A 21232-nucleotide genomic window follows, 5' to 3' on the forward strand; every position below is an offset into this window, starting at 1 on the left:
AGCGGGAATCCACGTGGGTGGCACAATCTTGACTTCCAAACTGAACAATTCATCTGCAAAAGTAAAAGCGATGGTGTCTACATCATAAGTCTGAAGAGCACCTGGGAGATGTGTCTGCTGGTGGCTCCTGCCATTGCTGCCATTGAAAACCCGGATAGAGGCTGCTTTCCCGCGTTACTGATCCCAGGGCTGACGGCTAGCCTTGCGTGGCGGTAACCTATGTTAACCTCCCTGCCATCACTCTGTAACACAGACTCTCCTCCATCCCACGTGGACATAGCCATCTGGTGCGACAACGAGGGGGCTCAGCTGACTGGGGAGTTCTGCGCATGCGTGGGGTCATGTCCCGCGAGCATCTGCGAGAGGTCACACCTGATTTCCGCTTCCACACAGATCCTGAGATTAGAAAGGATGTGCAGGCCACTGCAGAAGAAGCTTTGGCTTGGGAGGTACTGCAGGTGAATGCATTGCTCCGGCTCCTGAATTTACTGCTACTCAACCTGAGGTTGCAGTCGGGTCTGAAGGCTTTGCCAACGCAGTCTGTGCCTTTAGGCAGTGCCCTGTTGAAGACAGGCGCTCAGCTCGCAATTGAGGACTGGACGGCAGCTCCCATGACTCAGGCCTCTGAACAGGTAGGAATGGCCGCTGAGAGGTCTTATGTTGTTCTTGTGCATGCTCTTAAACAGAAAATGAAGGAGGTTAGAAATCACAGGGCCAAGAGGAGAGGTCATAAACTAGCCAGGTGTAGACTGGAATAGGCCTACAGATGTTTTATTTATTTATTTTTCAGTGTTAAAAAAATGCATCAATTTTAAAAGTCAGGATATTTTCATGCAAAGATTTGGATTTCAGGTTTTTTGTTGTTGTTTTTGATAAATGAGCTGGCAATGGGCCTGCATGCCCACAAGGTCATAATTAGTTTCAGGTGGACTGGCACACTCCAAGTTTCACAGTTCTCCCATCCTCCATTGCCTATTCCACTGAGACCCTATGTTAAGCTCCTATTCATTCTGCTTGCACTGTTGGTTTTCTGAGACCCGAGAAAGTTTTCTTACTCAAATGATTTCCTTATTTATGTTACCTGTCCAGCCTTTGTAGGCATTTATGGTTATGACCCCAACCGTTCTTAGTATCCTCATTTATGAAATCAGAGGGATGAATTTGGAGATATATTTTTCACATCTAACATTCTATGATTCTGTTTTCTATTTCTATTTGTATAAGCAGACATAAGGGGAAAATGGATTAAATAACATTGGGAGAGATTTAGAGTGGTCATGAGAAAGACCTGCTAGAAGATAATGTGAAAGAAACATTGTGGTCTTTTTTTCTGATGGACTTTTTGAACTCTCTTTATCCTAATATAAAGAATGATAATCCCTTACATCTGTACAATGCTTTAGTACTTTTAAAAGTGCTGTCATATAAAAGAACTTCTTTGAGCTCATTTTATGAGGCTCTTTTTTTAGAAAGGACATGGATGATAGGCAATAGATAATCCCATCTTGGATGAACTCCACCGTGGGTGTGGGGGGTAAATTAAGGGCCTTATCGTACTTTCTTCTAGTTGTATAATTCCATTTTTCATCAAAACTGTGACCTTTTCTAAAAGTGTAGTAAATACTCTGCAAAGGAATGAAGCTTTTAGAGTGTGCTGGTGCCTTACAATGATGGTTTAACCCAGGTCTCCTTATTATACTGATTTATGAGCCAGGTGGTACTGGGACTCACCAAACTTATTACGACTATTTTTATTTTAGTATTGTAAATCTACAACACACCATGATGTTTAGAAATAGCTGGAAAGAATTTGGTAATTTCTGTTGAGGGAGGCCTCTGATAAGCACCATCATGCCTATAGAAGTCATTTGGTGGACTTCTCTTTTCTTTATTCCCACCTTAGTTTGGATATATAGGGAGAACGCTGTTGGATAAGTATGGAAACCTGAGGAATATGGTGCCTGTGAAGGAGCACTGGCCTCAGATTTTGGAAGCCTGGGTTCTGGGCTTTCTCTTACCCTTTGCTGACTTCGGGTTGTCTATTAGAGGACGATTACTTTAGCTTCCCTTGTGAGCTGGACACACAGACCCTTGAACAAAGAGTTCAGATTGCTTCTGTTCCTTCCCTCCCATAACCAAGGTAACTGCTCATCCTCAGAACTGTTGAAGACAGTGTTTTACATCTTCCCTGAGGGAGAGTGTTTGCTCACAATTGCTAAGACCCTTTCAGAGTCAATATTCAATAATATTGGAGCCTCCGGAAAGTTGCTTATATCAGATGGTGGCGGTATAGTTAGATCAATGGATAATCTGGAACAGAACTATGAAGTAGTGTATTTTCTGGCTCCCTTTTCCTCTTCAGTGGTCCTCATATATCTAATTGTCCAAAGTCCTGTGATCACCCAAATCTCTCAACTCTGTCTCCTTGAACAAGTCTTCACCAGATCCTAACTCATTTGCTTTTCCTACCAAATAGAGGTGTCTCAGTTTAGTAGGCACTGCTCCCTAGACTGATATAGTAGCTTACAAATAGGTGTTAATGGCAAACAATGACTTACTATGATTCCTCACTGTTCGTCTGCATTCTAATCAGGAACATCCACAACAACAATATATAAAGAGATTATCACTAATGATAGAATTAAAAATACCAGATGATTGATGGGAATAAGTATTTGGGGACAAGGTCATCAGTCTTTCCAACAATCAGCATAAGGCTGATGAAGAGGGTAAAACTGTGCAATAATAGTCCAGAACACTGTTGTATTGACATTCAAAAATGACCTTCTTAGGCTTCACATGTCAGTCTTCTGGAGTGGGACATTTTAGTAGGAAAACTCTAGGTTTCTTTTTTTTTTTTGGTGGCACATGCATAATAGCAACATTAGAAAATTTTATTAATAAAAGTTTTAGGTGTATAACCCATCTCTAGGAGGAATCCTATAGAGAAATGTAGGTTAAAGGAGATACAATTATAATTACATTTCTGTATTCTCCCTAGTCTCACTTCTGCATCCTACCCTTGTGACTATGAAAAAATAAATAAAAATAAAAGTTTTGACCTTTTCTTGGAAATTCTTTTCTTGATTAAGGGATGAAAGAGAAGGTAGTCAATGCAGGATTGACTTTAAAATGATAAACTGTCACATTCTGAGCCCCATGGCATTGTCAGTTAGGAGGAAAGAAGCCCTAAAATGACAGGATGGTCACTGTTACTGAACACCGGAAAAGAAAGTGCAGCCTGTGGCATGCTCTAGGAGTACATTTTTAGAGATAATTTCTTTACGATAGCAAAATTTACCCTGTTAAAAGCTAGATATATTCTGAACCTCATTTAATATTCAGACTATAGCATTTGACCTTCATTTTCATGCTGTGTAATATTGGTAGTTATCATTTGATATGATAGTTTTAAAATTAGACAAGATTGCCAGCCAAAGGACTCTTACTGACTTTAATCAGAATGTGAAGAGGATTCTCTCTGGGCAAACCAGGTACGTTTTAGGGCCTTTAGAAAGAGAAAATCAATCTGATTGTTTTGTTGTTTTTCTGCTGTTGTTTTGCTTTAGTTTAGATGTTTCCTACCTATGACCCCCATACCCTGACATCACTTCTTTGGCTTATTTGTTTACTAGTGTCTAATGTCTGATAAAAAGAAACAAACTGCAGCTGTATATTTTTTTAAGATAAAAGACCCTCTGGACATGAAATCATTTCCGCATAAAGGCCAAATATTTTTTTTTTTGTTCAAGTAGATTATTTTCTCTTTATGCTCAGTTCATCCTCTGCTTTTTATCTTTCTGTTGAATATGTTCTCTATGGCCTCTTAGCTAGCATGAGCTTTGGTATGTATTTGTATGATTATAGAAGTGTAATGCCAAGTTGAATAGTCAAAGTTATAACCAAACGATGGCATTTATAGAGCACACTTGCCACTAACAATGCTGTAGCATGCCTGCCTTCTTAGAAATGCTCTGTTAATTAAACTGGATTAATGCTGGTTAATTAAATGCTGGATTTAGAAATTCAGTCTTTTTGTATTATGGTAATTTTTAAAACAATTTATTATTTTCTTGCATGTTTAAGATGGATCTTTTATAATAATTTCTAACATTTGCATACATTTTTAAAGTTTATAACATTTTTACATAAATTATTTTAGTACTCACCACAGCCCTGTAAGTTGAATGTTATTATCCCCACTTACTAGATAATAACCTGAGGCTCAGGAATATTATGTGATTTTATTAACATTAAATATCCAGTGACTGATGAATCTAGTACTTGAATGTGGTCTGGGATACTGGGAGACTAATTTTTTGTGGTTCTTTACAATATGAGTCTGTTAATGCTATTTTTCTTATACTGAAACTTTAATTTTCTTATATTTTTCTCTCTACTGCATGAAAAGAACCCAGAAATGTTGAGTATTCTTTTTCACTCACCTTCTCTTCCAAAATTGCCCTTTTTTTACTTAACAAGAGACACATGATCCTCATCCGTGGTACTCTGTTGCCATGAAGTGAAAAGCCTTCCTCCAACCCCTAACAAACACTTCTTAAATGCATTTTTTTTTTTTGAGAAAAATGTTCATAACAGCAAAACAAACAGGCATTTTTTATGGACTATTGAAGGGGGTGGGACCTTATTTCATCTATACAATAAATTAAAATCAGAGAAATATTTCTGACTGCATATCCTCTGAGAGAACATGTAGAAAAGACCCGAGAATTGTTTTTCACATTGGAATGCAAAACCTGACATAGCTATGTTGTGACTTTCATTCCTCCTTGATTGAGTGGGCTATTGAGGGCCTTAAGTCCCCATACGTCAGAGGTCGCCAAGCACAGGGTTGAGCAGGCTCCCATGGCACTGAATGAATCTCTTAGATAATGTCAGAGACACAGCGCTTCAGGGAGGAAGTTGTCTGTGTTCTGGGAACTGTCTAATGTCACTGCATGTAAACTCAGAGGGAGGCATAAGTGATATATAGTTGTGTGTGTGTCTGTGTGTTCATTCAGATTTGGGTGAGGTTTTGATCACATGTACTAAGATGACATGGAATAGGGACTAGATCCAGAAATGCCAATATTCTGTCCAGTTTGCCCTAATCTTAGAGTTTCTTGAAAGAGATATGAAGAAGGGTGGTAAACAAGGAATATAGAATTTCTTGATTATCAGAACTCTCTGGAAAATGGGGCTGGAGCTCATGACTTTATCTTAAGTTTTAAGTAGGGTCTCTTCCAACCTTACACCAAAATCCTATTACTTTTTAGTCATAGGGCTTGAAAGGATGATTATGGGTGATTGAAGATATCTGTATATATACACACAAACCGATTTATTACAAGGAATGGGTTTACATGACTGTAGGGGTGGTGAAGCAAATCTGAAATCCATCGGGCAGGCTGAAGCTGTTGTCCATGTGCAAAATTTCTTCTACTTTAGTGAAGCCTCAACACTACTATTAAAGGCTCTCAACTGATTGAATTAGGCCTACTCAGATTATCTACGATAATATCCCTTACTTAAAGTCAACCGATTACATGCTTTAATCAAAATACCTTCACAGTAAACCTAGCTTAGTGTTTGAATAGCAGGAAACTGTAGTTTAACTAAGTCGATACAAAATTTATCATCACAGAGGACAAGAAAGAGAGACTATCTGGGGCTCTCCTAGGTGAAGCAGGACCTGGCTCTTATTTTTTCTTATGTTCTGTGAAGAAAGTGCTAAAGGCATGTACTTACTCTTGACTTTTACTTGTGCTCTAAGACTATCCACTTGTAATTGTGGTTCTGTTGATGACAGACTGGTATCACCTCCTGTATGGAAGAACTAAGGGTGCCTAGAAGGTTAGAAGGGTTTTCCCTTCTGTCTCAAGAATGTGTGTGTGTGTTTTAAGGAATTATATACATATTTCTTTTAAGCAATTAGGCTGAAAAGCCAAACCTATTGGAAACTAGAGAGATGGCTTATCCCTCTTCTTTCCAGAGGACAAACAGGAAATCAGAAGATCCTTCACTTCTTATATTTAATTGTTTCTCAGGTTATACAACTCTTACACATTTGTCTGGAATCAGTGATGAGTTGGGCTGTTCTGGCTTATGAGGAATGCCTGTTTGCTGTTGAACAATAAAGTGTCTAAAATGGATCATATTATGACATCCATTAAGTTAATTGCACAGTTATATTGTATTTTGATCAAATAGTCCCTTTTTGTTCCATCTGGCTTTACACCTACCCAATTGTCTCACCTAGTGCATTTAAATAGGTTATCCAATGAGCAATCTACAATTTTATATTCCTCAATCATTATCAGCAATTCAAAAAGGCCCCAAATTTGAACAAGACAAATACAGTATTTTAAATTATTTTTTCATAAGTATATTAAAGCACACAAATGGAATCACTCATCATGTAGAAATGAGACGTTTAGTAAAGTTCAAGTCTGAAAATCTTCTTTATTTAGTTTTCTCTTCTGTGCAGTTCAAAACAGAGGACACTTACTGATGTGCTTAATTCATGACTGAATTCCTTCTTATCTGGTAAAATCCTACATTAAATCATTGCTCCCAATGACAGGAACTAAAAACATACTAGACAGAGAGACAGATTGAAAGGGAAAAACCCACAAACTAAGAGCATACATAATACTACTCAAGCTACTAAGTTTTCTACCTCTTTATTAACTCAGATCTCATTTGGAAATGATAGCTTGCATAATAATTTGTCTTTTAACTGGGTACAAATTCTTTCCCCAAATAAAATTAACTTGTTTTTATGGCTACGTAAGAGTATAACAATGGCAGGAACGCTATTGAAGGCTAACTTTAATACATATTTTAAATATCTTTGGTGGCTGTAGGGTTAGGACTGGAAATAATACATAACATAAATGCACACCAAAAACATTTGGGAGCCCATATCTGCCCTGATAATGATATGATATTATGTCATTAACTGGAGGGTACTGTTGGTTGAAATCTGTGTACTTAGGGCCCATAAATACCCCCAGAAAAAAAGAATATACTTTCCAACTCAATATGTTATTTAAAGTCTTAGAGAAATGAAGAGGAGAGTTTTCAAATTGGAAAAGTAATCCACTATGTCATATTAGTTTTACAAGGGAAATATGTGAACCGAGTATGAGTAAGCAAGATACATTTCAGGGCCTCTATGTGATCTTATTTTATGGAAGTTCCTAAGACAAAAATTTCAACTATTTTTCTCCTGGTTGCTTATTAATAAATAAAATGTTTATTAAAATGCTTATGTGATTAATTGATTAATAATCAGAATAACTTTTAAACACTTAGAAATATATTGTAGTGAACACCTTAAACGATGATTTAATCAAAGCTCTCATTGATAAAAATATCACATACTCTCACATTTATTTGAGATAGTTTGTATAGTAGTAGACAAACTGTCTCAGATAGTAGGTAGAGTGAAAATTTCATTATGCAAATATTTAATGTTTTCATTTAGTGTTTTTTTTTTTTTTTAAATCACCAGTAGTTTGCCCTGTAGTGAACTTGTGTTCTCCATTCACTGTGTATTTTGCTCTTTCATTTCTAAAGCTTTTCTCATTCTTCAATGTTCTCAGCCCATATTTATTGTCATATGATTTTTTATAGTATATTTGGTCATTGCTTTAATGTCCTATTGGCATTTCTTCTGTTTCCCTGAGTTCTTATACATTATGAAACCACTTGTTTACCTAAAAATGTATCAATCTCTGATCATGTAAATAAATGCTCAGATGTGCTTAGTGTTTCTTGCTTAATGTGATCTTTCAGAATCCTGTAGAATATGTTACATCATTTGTAGAATGAGTTACATCATTTGCTCAGGTTAGGTGTTACAGTGGACACATAATGTGAAAATTATAATAAAAATTATTTCCAAAAATTCTCTTAGATCAGCCATAAAATGGAGGATACTTGGTGTTTGGGATAGATTATTAGTTTAGTTTAACCACTGGCTTAATTAGCTTAAATGTTATATACTATTTATGTATGTGTGTATATGCATGTATTTAATATATATACATATAGAGTTTTGTATATATATATAATACTCTGTACATACGCACATTCCAAAGGAGCTCACTTTCTTGGAGATAGTAAAGAACTAAGGCTAGCCAAAGAAACAGCAGTCATGTTGCCTATCTAAAGTTCACTTCCAGGCATGTGTCAATGAGTGAAATTGCTGAGAATTGAATGTACTCTTTAATTGATTTTTCTTTGCATGTGTCTCATTGATTGTATTTCTGTCCTCTTGGATGCATAAAAAAAATGCACATATAATATGTTTACATAGAGTGATATACTGAAACAAATTTATCATTTATTTTACGATTTGAGTTAATTGCAACATAGATAGCAAGGTTTTAACTTGGAGATTATAGAAATTTCATGCTCATGTTCAGATAGCTGGAGTAAATAAAACTCAGACACATTCTCAGTCATCTCTGTCAACATTTATATGTGAGCAAGTGTACTTTTCATGTAATTTCAGGCACTGACACATTCAGAGTTTGATGTGATCATACAGAAATCACATCCAAATGAACCTTGGAAAAACATATTTTTATTTCTGGAAGAGTGTGAAATTGATATTATTACTTCTTAAATATTTTGTACAATTTGCCAGTGAAACTGTCAGTTTCTGAAAATATCTTTTTTGGAAGATTTTGGACTGTGAATTTAGCTTTTTTAATATAGGACTACTTAGGTCATCTAGTTCATCATGGTTAAATTTTAATAGTTTGTGGTTTTTGGAGAATTAGACCATTATCTAAGGTGTCAGATTTACGTGTATAGTGTTAGTCCTAGTATTCTATTATCCTTTTAATATCTTTGAGGTCTGCAATAACATTTTCTCTTTCATTCCTGATATTAATTTGTTTTCTCTCCCTTTGTGTTGCTAGAGGTTTTTCAATTTTATTGATGATTTCAAAGAACCAGTTTTTTTTGTTTCATTGATTTTCATTATTTTTTGTTTTCAAATTCATTGACCGCTGCTCTTATTTTTATGATTTCCTATCTTTTGCTTGATTTGGGTTTATTTTGGTTTTGTTTTTCTAGCCTTTTAAGATAGAAACCTAGATTATTATTTGAGACCTTTTTTTCTATTCTGTTAGGATTAAATGCTCTAAATTTCATATATGCACTGCTTTAACTGTATCTCACAAATTTCATATTTTCATTTTCCCGTAGTTCAGAATATTTTATTTGGCTTTTGACTGTTGTTTAAAAGCATATTGTTTAATTTCTAAGTGTTTGTTTATTTTCCTGTTGTTTTTCCTGTTGATTTTTAGTTTAATTCTATTACAATCAGAGAACATGCTTCTTCTAAACTGATAAGATTTGTTTCATAACCCGGGACAACAAACCAAAGGTTTGTTTCATGATTTATCTTGTTGCATGTTCAATGTGCACTTGAAAAGAAAATGCGTTGTGCTCTGGTTGGGTGTAATGTTTATAAATGTCAATTAGATACAGATGGTAGGTGGTATTGTCTCGGGTCTTCCATATACTGCTTACTAGTTATATTTATTACTGAGAAAGGAGTTTTGAGCCTTCCAAACATGATTGTGGATTTAGCTATTTTCCTTTTAGGTCTGTCAGATTTTGCTTCATGTATTTTGAAATGCTGTTGCTAAATGCATTGAGAAAGAGGATTTACATGACATGAACAAGACTATTCACAAAAAAATAAAAATAAAGGATTTATATTTTATTATAAGAGTATATCACATAAGATTTACTAGAGGTGAAAAGCTTTAAGTTTTTGGAAATACAGTTATATAAATAACAATTGTAATGTGAGAAACAATACAAATCTAAGCAATATCTGATCTCTTTTCAATATGTCACAATAAGGATTCATAGAATATCTTTCAAGAGTTACAAAGGAACAGACTTAACCATCTTTGCCACCTGGAGAAGACAATTACAGTTAAAAAATGATTTTTTGAAAACTAGATTGTAAATGAGAATGTCATAAACTCAGCTCTTAATAGCTTGCTGTGCAAGACTATTAAAATTAGAAAAGAAAAAAATGCCTTTTCCCATTTAAAAAAGTGAATATTCTGGGTGAACTCTGGTTCTACATGTAAGGAGCTTAGAGGTCACCACTCCACCCAAATAACATGAAAAATTGACCAGACTGAAAAATCAGCAATTCTTCTTGGATCTGTAAGAGAGGAGAGGAAGGGCAAACAGCTGCCACTAAGACTGGAGAGACAGATAAGTGAATACATGACGACATGGCTTATCAGAGACTTGTGAGTGGAAACCAGTGCCAGTATAGGGCACACTAAAAAACTGACCTGTAATTGGTGAATTACTGGGGGCTCAATGTGGAAAACTCTGAGAGTTAATAACTCCAGGGGTTCCCAGTCATGGGAGCCCCCATAATATTGTGATTTATCAGGATTTCAACAGGTATTATACAGTAACATCAGAAGGAAATCTCATGTTATTGGCAGGAGGAGAAGAAGAGGGACTATTGTGAAATACTCCAGAGCAGTCTGTTCTTAACAAACCCTGCTCTCAGGAGAAACTAGTTAACCATAGTCTAACCTACTGGGTTATTCAGATCCTAAATGACTTGAGGAATATCCAACTCTAGCCCACTGTGTCCTGTCCCACTTAAGGGGGGAAATAAAAAACCTTGAGACACACTTGTGAAGTTCATAGTCCAGGCTCACTAAAAGACTAAGACCTAATCATAAGACTATAAAACATTCCCCTCTTTCTATACTTTACTGACACATTACTAAATTCCTATCGACAGCATTTCCTTTTACTCAGTATGTTATTCTGATTATCAAGAAAAAATTACAAGGAAATCAAAAGGCAAAAAACACAGTTTAAAGGGAAAGAAAGCATCAACCAGATATGGCAAGAGTATTGGAATTATCATACTGGGAATCTAAAACTTTAATATAATAAGAGTTCTAATGGATAAAATAGATAGCATGCAAGAACAGATAGGCAATGTAAACAGAGAGGTGGAGATCCTAAGAAAGAAACAAAGAGAAGTTATTGAGATCAGATCCAGGAAAGTCAGAGAACAACAAGCAGGATTAATAACCCCAAGAAACTACACCTGGGCATATTATTTTCAAACTATAGAAAATCAAAGATAAAAAAAAAATCCCGAAAGAATACAGGGGGAAGAAAACCTTACCTATAGAGGGACAAAGATAAATCTGACTTCTCAGAAACCATTTAAGCAGGAAAAGAGTGGAGTGAATATTTAAAGTATTGAAAGAAAAAAACACCAACGTAGGATTCTGTACCCTGCAAAACTATTCTTCAGAAGTGAAGGAGGAATAGACTTTATCAGACAAACAACAGTTGAGGAATTTGTTGTCAATATATCTACCTTGCAAGATCCATGGAAAGAAGTTCTTTAAAGAGAAAGAATATACTATAGGTCAGAAGCTTGGACCTACATAAGCTGAGGAAGAGCATCAAAGAAGATATAAGTGCAGATGAAATAACATTTTTCTTGTTCTTCAATTGATCTAATAGATAACAGTTTGTTCAGAATAATAATACCAAGAATGTATTTGATTATGCATGCCTACATATCATATAATTATGCTTATGTATGCTTATAAATAAGTAAAAGGAATGATAGCAGTAATATAAGGGATGGGAAGAATTAGGACTTAATTATTTTAAGGTACTTATACTACCCATTAAGTAGTATAGTGTTATTTGAAAGTGGACGTGGATTAACTATAAATATATATTGCAAATTCTAGAGCAACTACTAAAATAAAATTATATATATATATAGTAAAAAAAAAAAAAAAAAGATACAACCGCAAGGAGAAATAGATGTATTTACTCTTATAGCTGGAGACTTCAACATCCCACTATCAGAAATGTCAGATCTAGCAGGCAGGAAATCAGTGAGGACATAGTGGAACTCAACATCACCAGCAGTAAAGTGGGTATAACTGACATCTGTAGAACTGCTTCATCAAATAACAGCATACTACACTTTCTTTTCAAGCTCACATGGAACATTCACCAAGATAGATCACATGCTGAGCCATAAAACATACCTTAACAAATTTAATACAATAAAAATCATACAGTATATGATTTCAGATCACAATGGACTTGCACTAAAAATCACTGGAAAGTAACTAAATACTAAAAATAACTGGAAAATTCCCAAATACATGGAGACTAAATAACACTTCTAAATAACACATGGGTCAAAGAGAAATATCAAGAAAAATTTTAAAGTATTTTGAACTGAATGAATGTAAAAATACATCAAAATTTGTGAGATACAGTAAAAGTAGTATGTAAAGGGAAAATGCCTGCATTGAATGCATATATTAGAAAAGAAGAGTGTTCAAAATCAATAATCTAAGTTTCCATCTTAGGTAATTAGAAAAAAAAGAGTAAATTAAATCTAAAGTAAGCAGAAGAAAAGGAATTAAACAACAAATAATACTTGCAAGTAACCGAATATGGTTTGAATTCCATACTAGCTCCAAAAAAAGTGACAAACATCTACTTGCCTTTATCTTTACAAAATAAAATACATTTAAATATTTTTCATGTACTTGCATGAAGACACATTATTAATTTAATGCTGATTACTTTTTTTCTGAAAGTTTTCATAGTATACATTAGTACCCTATTTCCAATGTACAAAATTAAGCAGCCTCAGTCTTTTCACAGAGAAAAAAGTTGAATATGTTATTATTATTATTTTTGTTCTCATTAGCATATCCAGCATACATATCAACTTATATGGTATAAGTATATTTATTTTAGAAAAATAAAAGTGATCAAAAGCTGAATTGTAAGTTATTGTCTTATTCAGTATAATTTCTAGGTTTTGGCTTAGTCACCATCATTGAGTATACAGAAATGCAAAAACTCGGTTTGTGGATCACTCAGATCTAAACCGAATAGAAATAGCAAACTTCTGACCAACTTGTAAGCAATCAGCTGCCGTTCTTTGTCATAAAACATAGATTTTTAAAGCTCAAATTTGTAACTGCATTTTTGTTAGTTGGCTTTAATATGTTTGTTGAAGTCAGATCACTAAACTTCAGAACTATGTAACAATTTCAAAGTTTATAGGGAACTTAGTTTTCAGTGGATTAAGGTTGTTATTATTTGGACAAAACTCACTTACCATTTGAAAACTGTAAATAGAGAATATGCAATGTGTGCAATAAATGGATATAGTATAAGTCTTATATGTTTAGTGGTGAACTATTTCTATGCAAAGAGAATCACTGTATATTCTGCTACCTAGTTTACAGACAAATGTCATGCTGTGACAGAAGCAGATTTCTCTAGAGATGGTGATATTTATCATAAATTTTATAAACTTACATTAATATTATTCTTGCCTTGCTTCTTCAAAGAGTAGAAGTTATAGCTACAAAATATTCAAATATGTGAATAAAAACAAGAAATTCAATTTATTATAAATTCATTGCAGCTATGGAGGTGCCAGACATATGGATATGGCAATAACTGAAAGTTTAAGATCTTTCCCATTGCTGATGTGATCATGTCGATAAAGATGAACCCAAATAAGAACTAGGAAATGTGGGGGAAAGAAGAGAGCAAAGCCAGAAAAATAAAACCAAATATTCATAACAGTAGTGCATGCCAATGAAATCTGAAAGAACAAGCAAGAATTGGAATACTTTCCTATATGTTGTGAAAGAGACCATGGTGTCAGCTGTCATACTAGTTTGACAGTGCTAAATGGTGAGAGCAAAAGGTGGTCAGCCCTTTTCTGAATCGAACTCTGGGTCCATATCATAGAAGGTCCCTGTATTCTGTTTTCAATTCAAGAAAAACATTTTTTCTTTTTGGAAAAGAGAGCATCCTCATGAGTCACTCAGGTGGCTAATATAATCTAGACTTCCTTTATTATTTTTGGTCTTACCTGGAAGTTAGGGAGGAAGTAGCCTTTAATTTACAGCCAACTTTGCTTTTAATTACAAGCTCTTGACTTTCAGCTTCCCAAATTCTGAGTCCTCAAGCACTAGAATTGCCTTTCTTGGTCTTGTTTATTTTGTTTCTTAATTTGTTTTCAGAGCATTTGAAAGGTAGAGCACTGTGAGGACCTCTGGGCGAGCATGGCTTTAAGATTGGTTTAACTCACACACACACACACACTGAAGGAGATGGAAGCATGGTATAAAATGCAAGTATATAACTGAGCACTTTCAGTTGCTCCATTGAACAGAAGGCAGTAGCTAAGATTCTGTAATGATCGCGCAGTTAAAGGTATGGACTACAGAGCGAGGCCCCTGAGTCTGGCATGGCTGAAGTAGTTTCAGGGCACCCAAAAGTGCAAAACTTGGAAAGAGAGGGAGCCTACAAGCCTTATAAAGGAATAATAAACAGTGTAGAAGACAATGTAGACCAACATTTAAACTAATTAAACTCTTTGATGAAATCTGTGTGCGTCTAGCATTCCTGAGATTCATCAGGTAAAATACCACAGCCTGCCAGCAATACTCATGGTCCGAGGATTTCTTGAAGTTGGCAGAGATTGCAGTTGTACTGAGGTGGTGTAGGGGCAGTTTTCTTGCTTGCTGGGATATTTGGTGTGTTTAAGCCAATTCTCTGGTAAACGAAAGTAAATTTCCCACTTCAGTTACTTTTAACATAAGGTTTGATGAAGCCAAAGTCTCCACCTTCAATGGCCTTCTCAAAATGCTTGGAAAGTGGTAAGGCTTAGATCATTATGTTGAATGCACTTCATGTTTCCCACAAGAATCAATGGAGGAGAAGAAAGACAAATTCTTGGGCAAGGTGAATAAAATTTGGTTGCCCAAGAAATTTTAGTATACATGTATTTATCTGTGTAATATTTGATAAACTATATCTTAAGATGGAAATTTTAATCTTTGGAATTATAATGACTCTTAGGGTCTAATATCCAAAATATACAAAAAAAACTCATACAACTCAATAACAACAACAAAAAAACAAGAAATCCAATAAGAAATGGGCAGAGGACCTGAATAGACACTTCTCCCAAGAAGATATACAAATGACTAACAAACATATGAAAAGATGCTCAACATCGCTAGCTGTTAGGGAAATGCAAATCAAAATCACAACGAGATACCATCTCACACCTGTTAGAATAGCTGTTAATAACAGGACAAGTAATAACAAATTTTGGAGAGAATGCAGAGAAAAAGGAACCCTCATACCATTGCTGGTAGGACTGCAAATTGGTACAGCCACTATGGAAAACAGTATGGAGGTTCCTCAAAAAACTAAGAATTGATCTACCATATGATCTAGCAATCCTTCTACTGGGTATTTATCCCAAAGGCTTGAAAACTCATATCTGAAAAGATATTTGTGCACCAATGTTCATAGCAGCATTATTCACAGTGGTCAGGACATAGAATCAACCGAAGTGTCCTACGATAGACAATTGGGTAAAGAAGCTGTGGTACATATATACAATGGAATATTACTCAGCCATAAAAAGAGATGAAATACTGCCATTTGTGACAATGTGGATGGGCCTCGAGATAATCACGCTAAGTGAAATAAGCCAGACAGAAAAAGTTGAAAATGACATGATATAACTTATACGTGGGATATAAACCTAAAAGCAACAAACAAACAGGACAAACAGAGACTCATGGACATGGACAATAGATTAGTGGTTACCAGAGGGTAGGAGGTGGGGAGGGGGAAAGTGGGGTAAAAGGGGTCAAATCTGTGGTGACAGAAAGAAATCTACTATGGGCGATGAACACACGATGCAATATATATATGACATACTGTTGAATTGTACACCTAAAACTAACTGGATTTCGTTAACCAATGTCACCATAAAAAAATGAAAAATAAATTAAAAAATAAAAAATATTAATGTGTGTATTTAATGTGGAGTTTTTGTTTTCCTCAGAAAAACTGTTATCTTAGAATCATACAAATGCAGTATACATAACTGGAAATAGTTAAGTACCCTGAGTTGTTGAAGGTAAACAAAAAGAAACTTCTGTCTTTCATAATGATGTGTCTGATGTGTGGATTTTGCTGAACTCAGGCAGTGAATGATTGCTCTTCTTGTACTTTTCTCAGGAAAAAAATTCTTCCTTGAGATTATAGGGAAGAGAGAGAACTCAGGAAAGAAAGAGTGGTTCATTCATTGAGTCAGGTGTTGTCTCTCATTTCTCTTAATTATATTACTGTAGACCGATTTCCTCTGACTTGGATGTAAACTATTTGGGATTGCCTTGTGTTGTGGATTATTGGGAGGGTGGGTTGTTATAGGGGAAGGTCCCTAAGATGGAGTTGTGGTTCGTGCAGTGGATATTTGAAGGAGAAGTTTAAAAAACAAGACCAAGGTCAAGGACACAGGTCTAGGACTATGTGCACTCTCAAGGGGAGTCCCTGTGAAAGATTTAACATTAAAATTTTTTTTTCACTTATGGAGATAATATTTTTAATTGGCTACATTTATATTTCACTTTGACTGTGTCTCTTCAGGAAAGTCTCATTTATACCCATAAACCCAATGATTGTGTTGGAAAGAATCAGAAAATGTCGTGGGGCAGGCAGGCATATCCTGTCCCACATTTGCTAGACCTCTTAATGTTGAGTCTGGACTTGCAGTAGTAATGCCCTGTTAGGCTACTTTAGGATTCCAAATTAGTGACTAACAATGAAGTTATCATTGACCCACAGAGAAATTGAAAAATAAAAGATGAGATTTCAGGAGGCAGAATGAAGAAACCATTTCCAGACAGATGCTAAGAAGATATTTTAGGACAGGCATCAGTGTATACATTATTTTGCCATAGGCTATTCTTGTTTTACAGTTGTTTTCTTCTTCCATTCAGATCCCAGGGATTTTTCTGAAAGCTCCAAATTGTTTCAGTAAAGACTTCTGTAATGCTACTGGCTTTGAATTTAGGGGTAGAAGATGGAGATCAGGGAGCAGCAGGAGAAAGAGGAAGAGTGGCAGTGGGTTTGTTTATAATTACTAATGAGTAATAATAGTGGAAAACCATATTAGGCCATCCTACCCAGAAAGGTTTTCAAAAAATAGGAGTCCCATGACATTAGGAAAATGAGATCCAAAGAAATGAAGAGATGTATTCGAAATTTTAGCTGTTTAGTGGTGTACTCAAAGAAACTGACTCCTAGAAACTTTTCTTTTTAAAGCTATCCTACCATTGCCAGTCCACAAGCATTAATTATTTTTATCTAATCATTTTATCAATTTATGTCAAGGAATTTTACCTGGAAATATTTGGTTAGGCTGAGTTTTAGTTATTCTGTGCATTCAGTGATGATAAATATCATGTAGTATTTAAACCTGGTCTGTTCTTCAATCAGGCTTACTAGATTTCCTCATGGACTGAATGTTTTAAAATATTTCTTAAAATCTCATAAATTGGCTATCTCCATTTGGATTCATTATATTCTACTAATAATTCCAAAAGACAAATACTATAACATTTTGGAGGCCCACTGTATCAAAACTCCATTCTATAATTATATGAAATCCTACCTTGGGCCAATTTAAGTAAAAAAAAAAAAACAACAACAAACCAACCAAAACTTTAGTTTGAGATTCATGTATCTGTTATAATATTTTCCCACATGGTTCTGATGCATACTAAGAGTTGAGCAGGATGATTTAGTAAATTATGTGGGACAAATTAAAGACATTCTAACCCTAAGACAACTAACCTCCCAACAATTAGACTAGTCACTATTTTAGTCTAACACTTTATGTTAGAGAAAAAAATATCTACTTAAAAAGTGTAAAATGTCCTGATATTTTAGTCTTTTAAATAATTCTAATCTGAGAAGTTTAAAATGTTTAACACTTACCATAATTCTATGCTGAAGGAAGAGAGATAATTGGAAGGACAGGTCAAAATAATTACTTGAAATATGTGAGGTACAGGCTTGAGAATTTTCTGCCTCCAGGTTCAGTACTTTCTTTGTCTAGTACTTATTTTTGCTTCAAGAAAATATTTGTTGGTATTGCTGGTATGTTTGTGTGTCTATACTTCTTTTGTTGTTGGTTTATTTGGAATGACTTAAAATAATTTAACTTCTAGGAAATTCTGAGATCCCTTTTAAAATTGCCATGATGTACTAAGTTCATTCAACTTCGATTCTTTTATCGGGCTTTAATGTGAATATATTTTATTCATAGATACTCAGGGCATAAAGCAAATTCAGCCTTTCGGTCTAAATCCAATCAGCAGCTACCAGTCACATATTTAAACACCTTTTTTTTGAGTTTAACTTCTTGGATGACTGGTCACCTGAGCGTACTGCCATAGGGGCAATCATTTGCTTCAATAGTAGCCTTCATAGACATTGTCCCAGAGGATGCAAAACAGAGAGGCTCAGAGACAAAATTAACACCTTGGAATCAAATGGTTTATTTAGTCAGTTTCCAAAATGTAGGGAGAAACAAAGGCTAAGTATTGGTGTAGGTTTACATACTTACAATAGTAGGATGCCTCTGGAGTGGAAGGAACACATTACCCTAATCCTGTGTTACAGTGTTCTCGCGCTTGTCTTTCTCTTTCTCCACCCCCGCCTCATCATCCTGCTCTGCTGACAGTGCAGTTCCAGGGACCAGAGTTGAGGTTTGGAAATGGCACTCAGAGATATAAGGTCCTCTGACCCACTACTTTCTTGTTCGATTAGCGAGACATAGGGGGCAAGTACGCCTGGCCAACAGCTGTAGATCATGATGACTTGTGGAGCAGCTATGGATTTTATCTGCCTATCTCTGGCAGAGGTCACAAGGGACCAAAATGGGTGTTATCAATGGATGACAGTGTCACAATAGGGATCACATTACTGATAGCCGGGAGTAATATGATCCATGATTTATGAATATTTAAGGTTTAATCAGTCCTTCCATCCCTGTATCTCTACAAGTTAATTCATTTGTTCCATCGTATTTATCTGTGTTCAGCAGACATGGGCTGTATTTATTCTATGTCTAACATGTATTACAGGTTAGCAACCTAGTAACTATACTTAGCAGGACTTACACATTTCATCCATGTCATTTGTTTATTTTGTTCTCCATAGAAGAGTTGAATATCTTTAAATAATACAGCAAATACACATTACAGCTTGCCTAGGATCTGGTGTTATATAGTTGCAGGATTTAGAAATATTGTTTTTATTTCTATAGAAAACAACCAGAAAAGAAATTACACAGCAGTCTGCTTTTTTCAATAATTATTTTAGAATAAAAACACGAGTAAAGGCTAACATAAAAAAAAGGAAAACTGCAGTTTTTCTCTCAAGGTCTAATGTAGCTGTTGTTAACATAGCTACTCCTGGCTTTTTATGCTTATTCTCTGTATAAAAAACTTTTTCCATCAATTTACTTTCCAGCCTATCTGTGTCTTCATATTTAAAATTCCAACTGTTTTGAAGGCATACAATTTGGTTTTGCTTTTTTAATTCTGACAAACTTCTCCTTTAATTTTATACATTAATACATTTATTACGTTAACCTTTAATAAAATTACTGATATGATTGGATATATGTCTCTATATTATTGTTTGTTTTTCATTTGTTATCTCTGGAGTTTCGTGTTTGTTTTGGTCATTCCTGTGTTCTTCCCTGCTTTTATTTTAATTATTTGAATATTTATTTATATGATATATGATCTATATCTTTAGCTATTGAATGTTTGGTTTTACCTATTTGCATTAGTGTTTTAGTGTTGTGGCAATTACAATATAAATCCTTAAATTCTACTTCTACTTAAAGTTACTGTTTTATAAAATGTAGAAACTGCATCTAATAGATTTCTTTACTCCCTATCCTTATTCTACAGATGTTACATATATCTACATATATATAAAACTCTCAAGACAGTGTTGTAATTTTTGCTTCAAGCATTCATATACATTTTTTAAAAATCAAGAAAATGAATGTTTTATATTTATTTGGATATTTAAAAGTTCTGATGGTGTTCATCTCTTCTTTATAAACTGAGTTTCTTTCTGGTATAATTTTATTTTCACCTAAACAACTTTTTTTTCAGAATTTCATACATTACAGGGCTTCTGACAAGCAAATTCACTTAGTTTTCTTTATTCTGAGATGTCTTTATTTGCCCTTCATTTTGAAGAATTCTTTCACTTGAAATAAAATTTCAGATTGATAGTTCTGTCTTTTAGCATTTTGTAGATATTTTTCTACTATCATTTGCTCTCAGCTGCTTCTGATGAGGTCAGTGGTTTTTGAATCATTGTTCTCTGTATGTAATATGTTGTTTTCCTTTGAGTGCTTACAAGGTTTTACCTTTATCTTTGGATTTCAGCAGTTTGAACGTCATGTGCCTAGACATGGTTTTCTTTGTATTTATTCTGTTTGGAGTTTGCTGAGCACCTTGCATTTGTATATGTATATCTTCCTCCAGATTGTGGAAAATTTTAGCCAGTAGTTTTCAAAAAAAATGTTTTCCCTCTCCTCCTGTGACTCCAATTACATGTACAATTAACTGATGTTGTCTTACAGGTTCTTGAGGTTTTCTTTTAAGGCCTTTCCCCCTCCTTGTTCTTCAGATTGGATCTTTTCTACTGATTTATCTTCAAGGTGAGTGACTCATCTGTTATTGTATTTTTCAGTTACACAGTGTCCTTTTAGATCCTGTTATAATTTCTATTTCTCTGCTGTGATTTCTTATTTTTTTCATTAAGCAAACATATTTTCTTTTACATCACTGAGCATAGTTATAAATAGCTGGTTTAAATCTTGTCTGCTCCTTCCAATATCTCAGTCATCTTTGGATGTGTTTTAATTGATTTTCCTTTATTAAGCAGTTGGTCCCGTTTTCCTATTTCTTTGTATATTTAGTCTTTTGAATTCTGTCCTGGACATTTTAAATTGTATGCTGTGGAGATTCTGCATTCTTTCATATCACTCTGAAGAGTTTTGATTTCTTGTTTGTTTTAGCAGGCAATTATCTTGATCAGGCAAAAACGACAGATTGTTTTCTTGGACTGCAACTGAAATTTTAGTTTAGTTCTTTTATTGTTATACTATTTTGTGTCTGCCACGTGCTTCAAGGGTCAGTTAGAAATTTGGGTAGAATTTAAACAAAAAACAATTCAGGCTCTCCCCTCTTAAAAACCTTTTTCAAAGTTTTGACTTCTCTCTAAAATTTGTATGCTTTTTTTCACACCTATAATG

The 21232-nt window shown here is 34.7% G+C and overlaps 1 protein-coding gene across 1 annotated transcript; it reads left to right on the plus strand.

Annotated features, from left to right (window-relative positions):
* Window positions 1-303: 303 nt before the first annotated feature.
* LOC107501051 (40S ribosomal protein SA-like) lies at window positions 304-20635 on the plus strand. Its single transcript, XM_016126813.2, has 2 exons — window positions 304-632; window positions 20558-20635. Exons 1-2 carry the CDS (start codon window positions 330-332, stop codon window positions 20576-20578), a joined length of 324 nt encoding a protein of 107 aa, XP_015982299.2. The 5' UTR covers window positions 304-329; the 3' UTR covers window positions 20579-20635.
* The last annotated feature ends 597 nt before the right edge of the window (window positions 20636-21232 follow it).

Source organism: Rousettus aegyptiacus, unplaced genomic scaffold (assembly GCF_014176215.1).
Source record: "Rousettus aegyptiacus isolate mRouAeg1 unplaced genomic scaffold, mRouAeg1.p scaffold_m13_p_8, whole genome shotgun sequence".
Classification (NCBI taxonomy): Eukaryota; Metazoa; Chordata; class Mammalia; order Chiroptera; family Pteropodidae; genus Rousettus; species Rousettus aegyptiacus.

What these genes read in the sequence shown, in the direction of transcription:
- LOC107501051 (XM_016126813.2), top strand. Translation starts at nt 330, where the DNA reads ATGCGTGGGGTCATGTCCCGCGAGCATCTGCGAGAGGTCACACCTGAT. An exon ending in TGACTCAGGCCTCTGAACAG is followed by an intron (nt 633 to 20,557) that starts GTAGGAATGGCC and finishes GTTGTCTTACAG; the next exon opens with GTTCTTGAGGTTTTCTTTTA.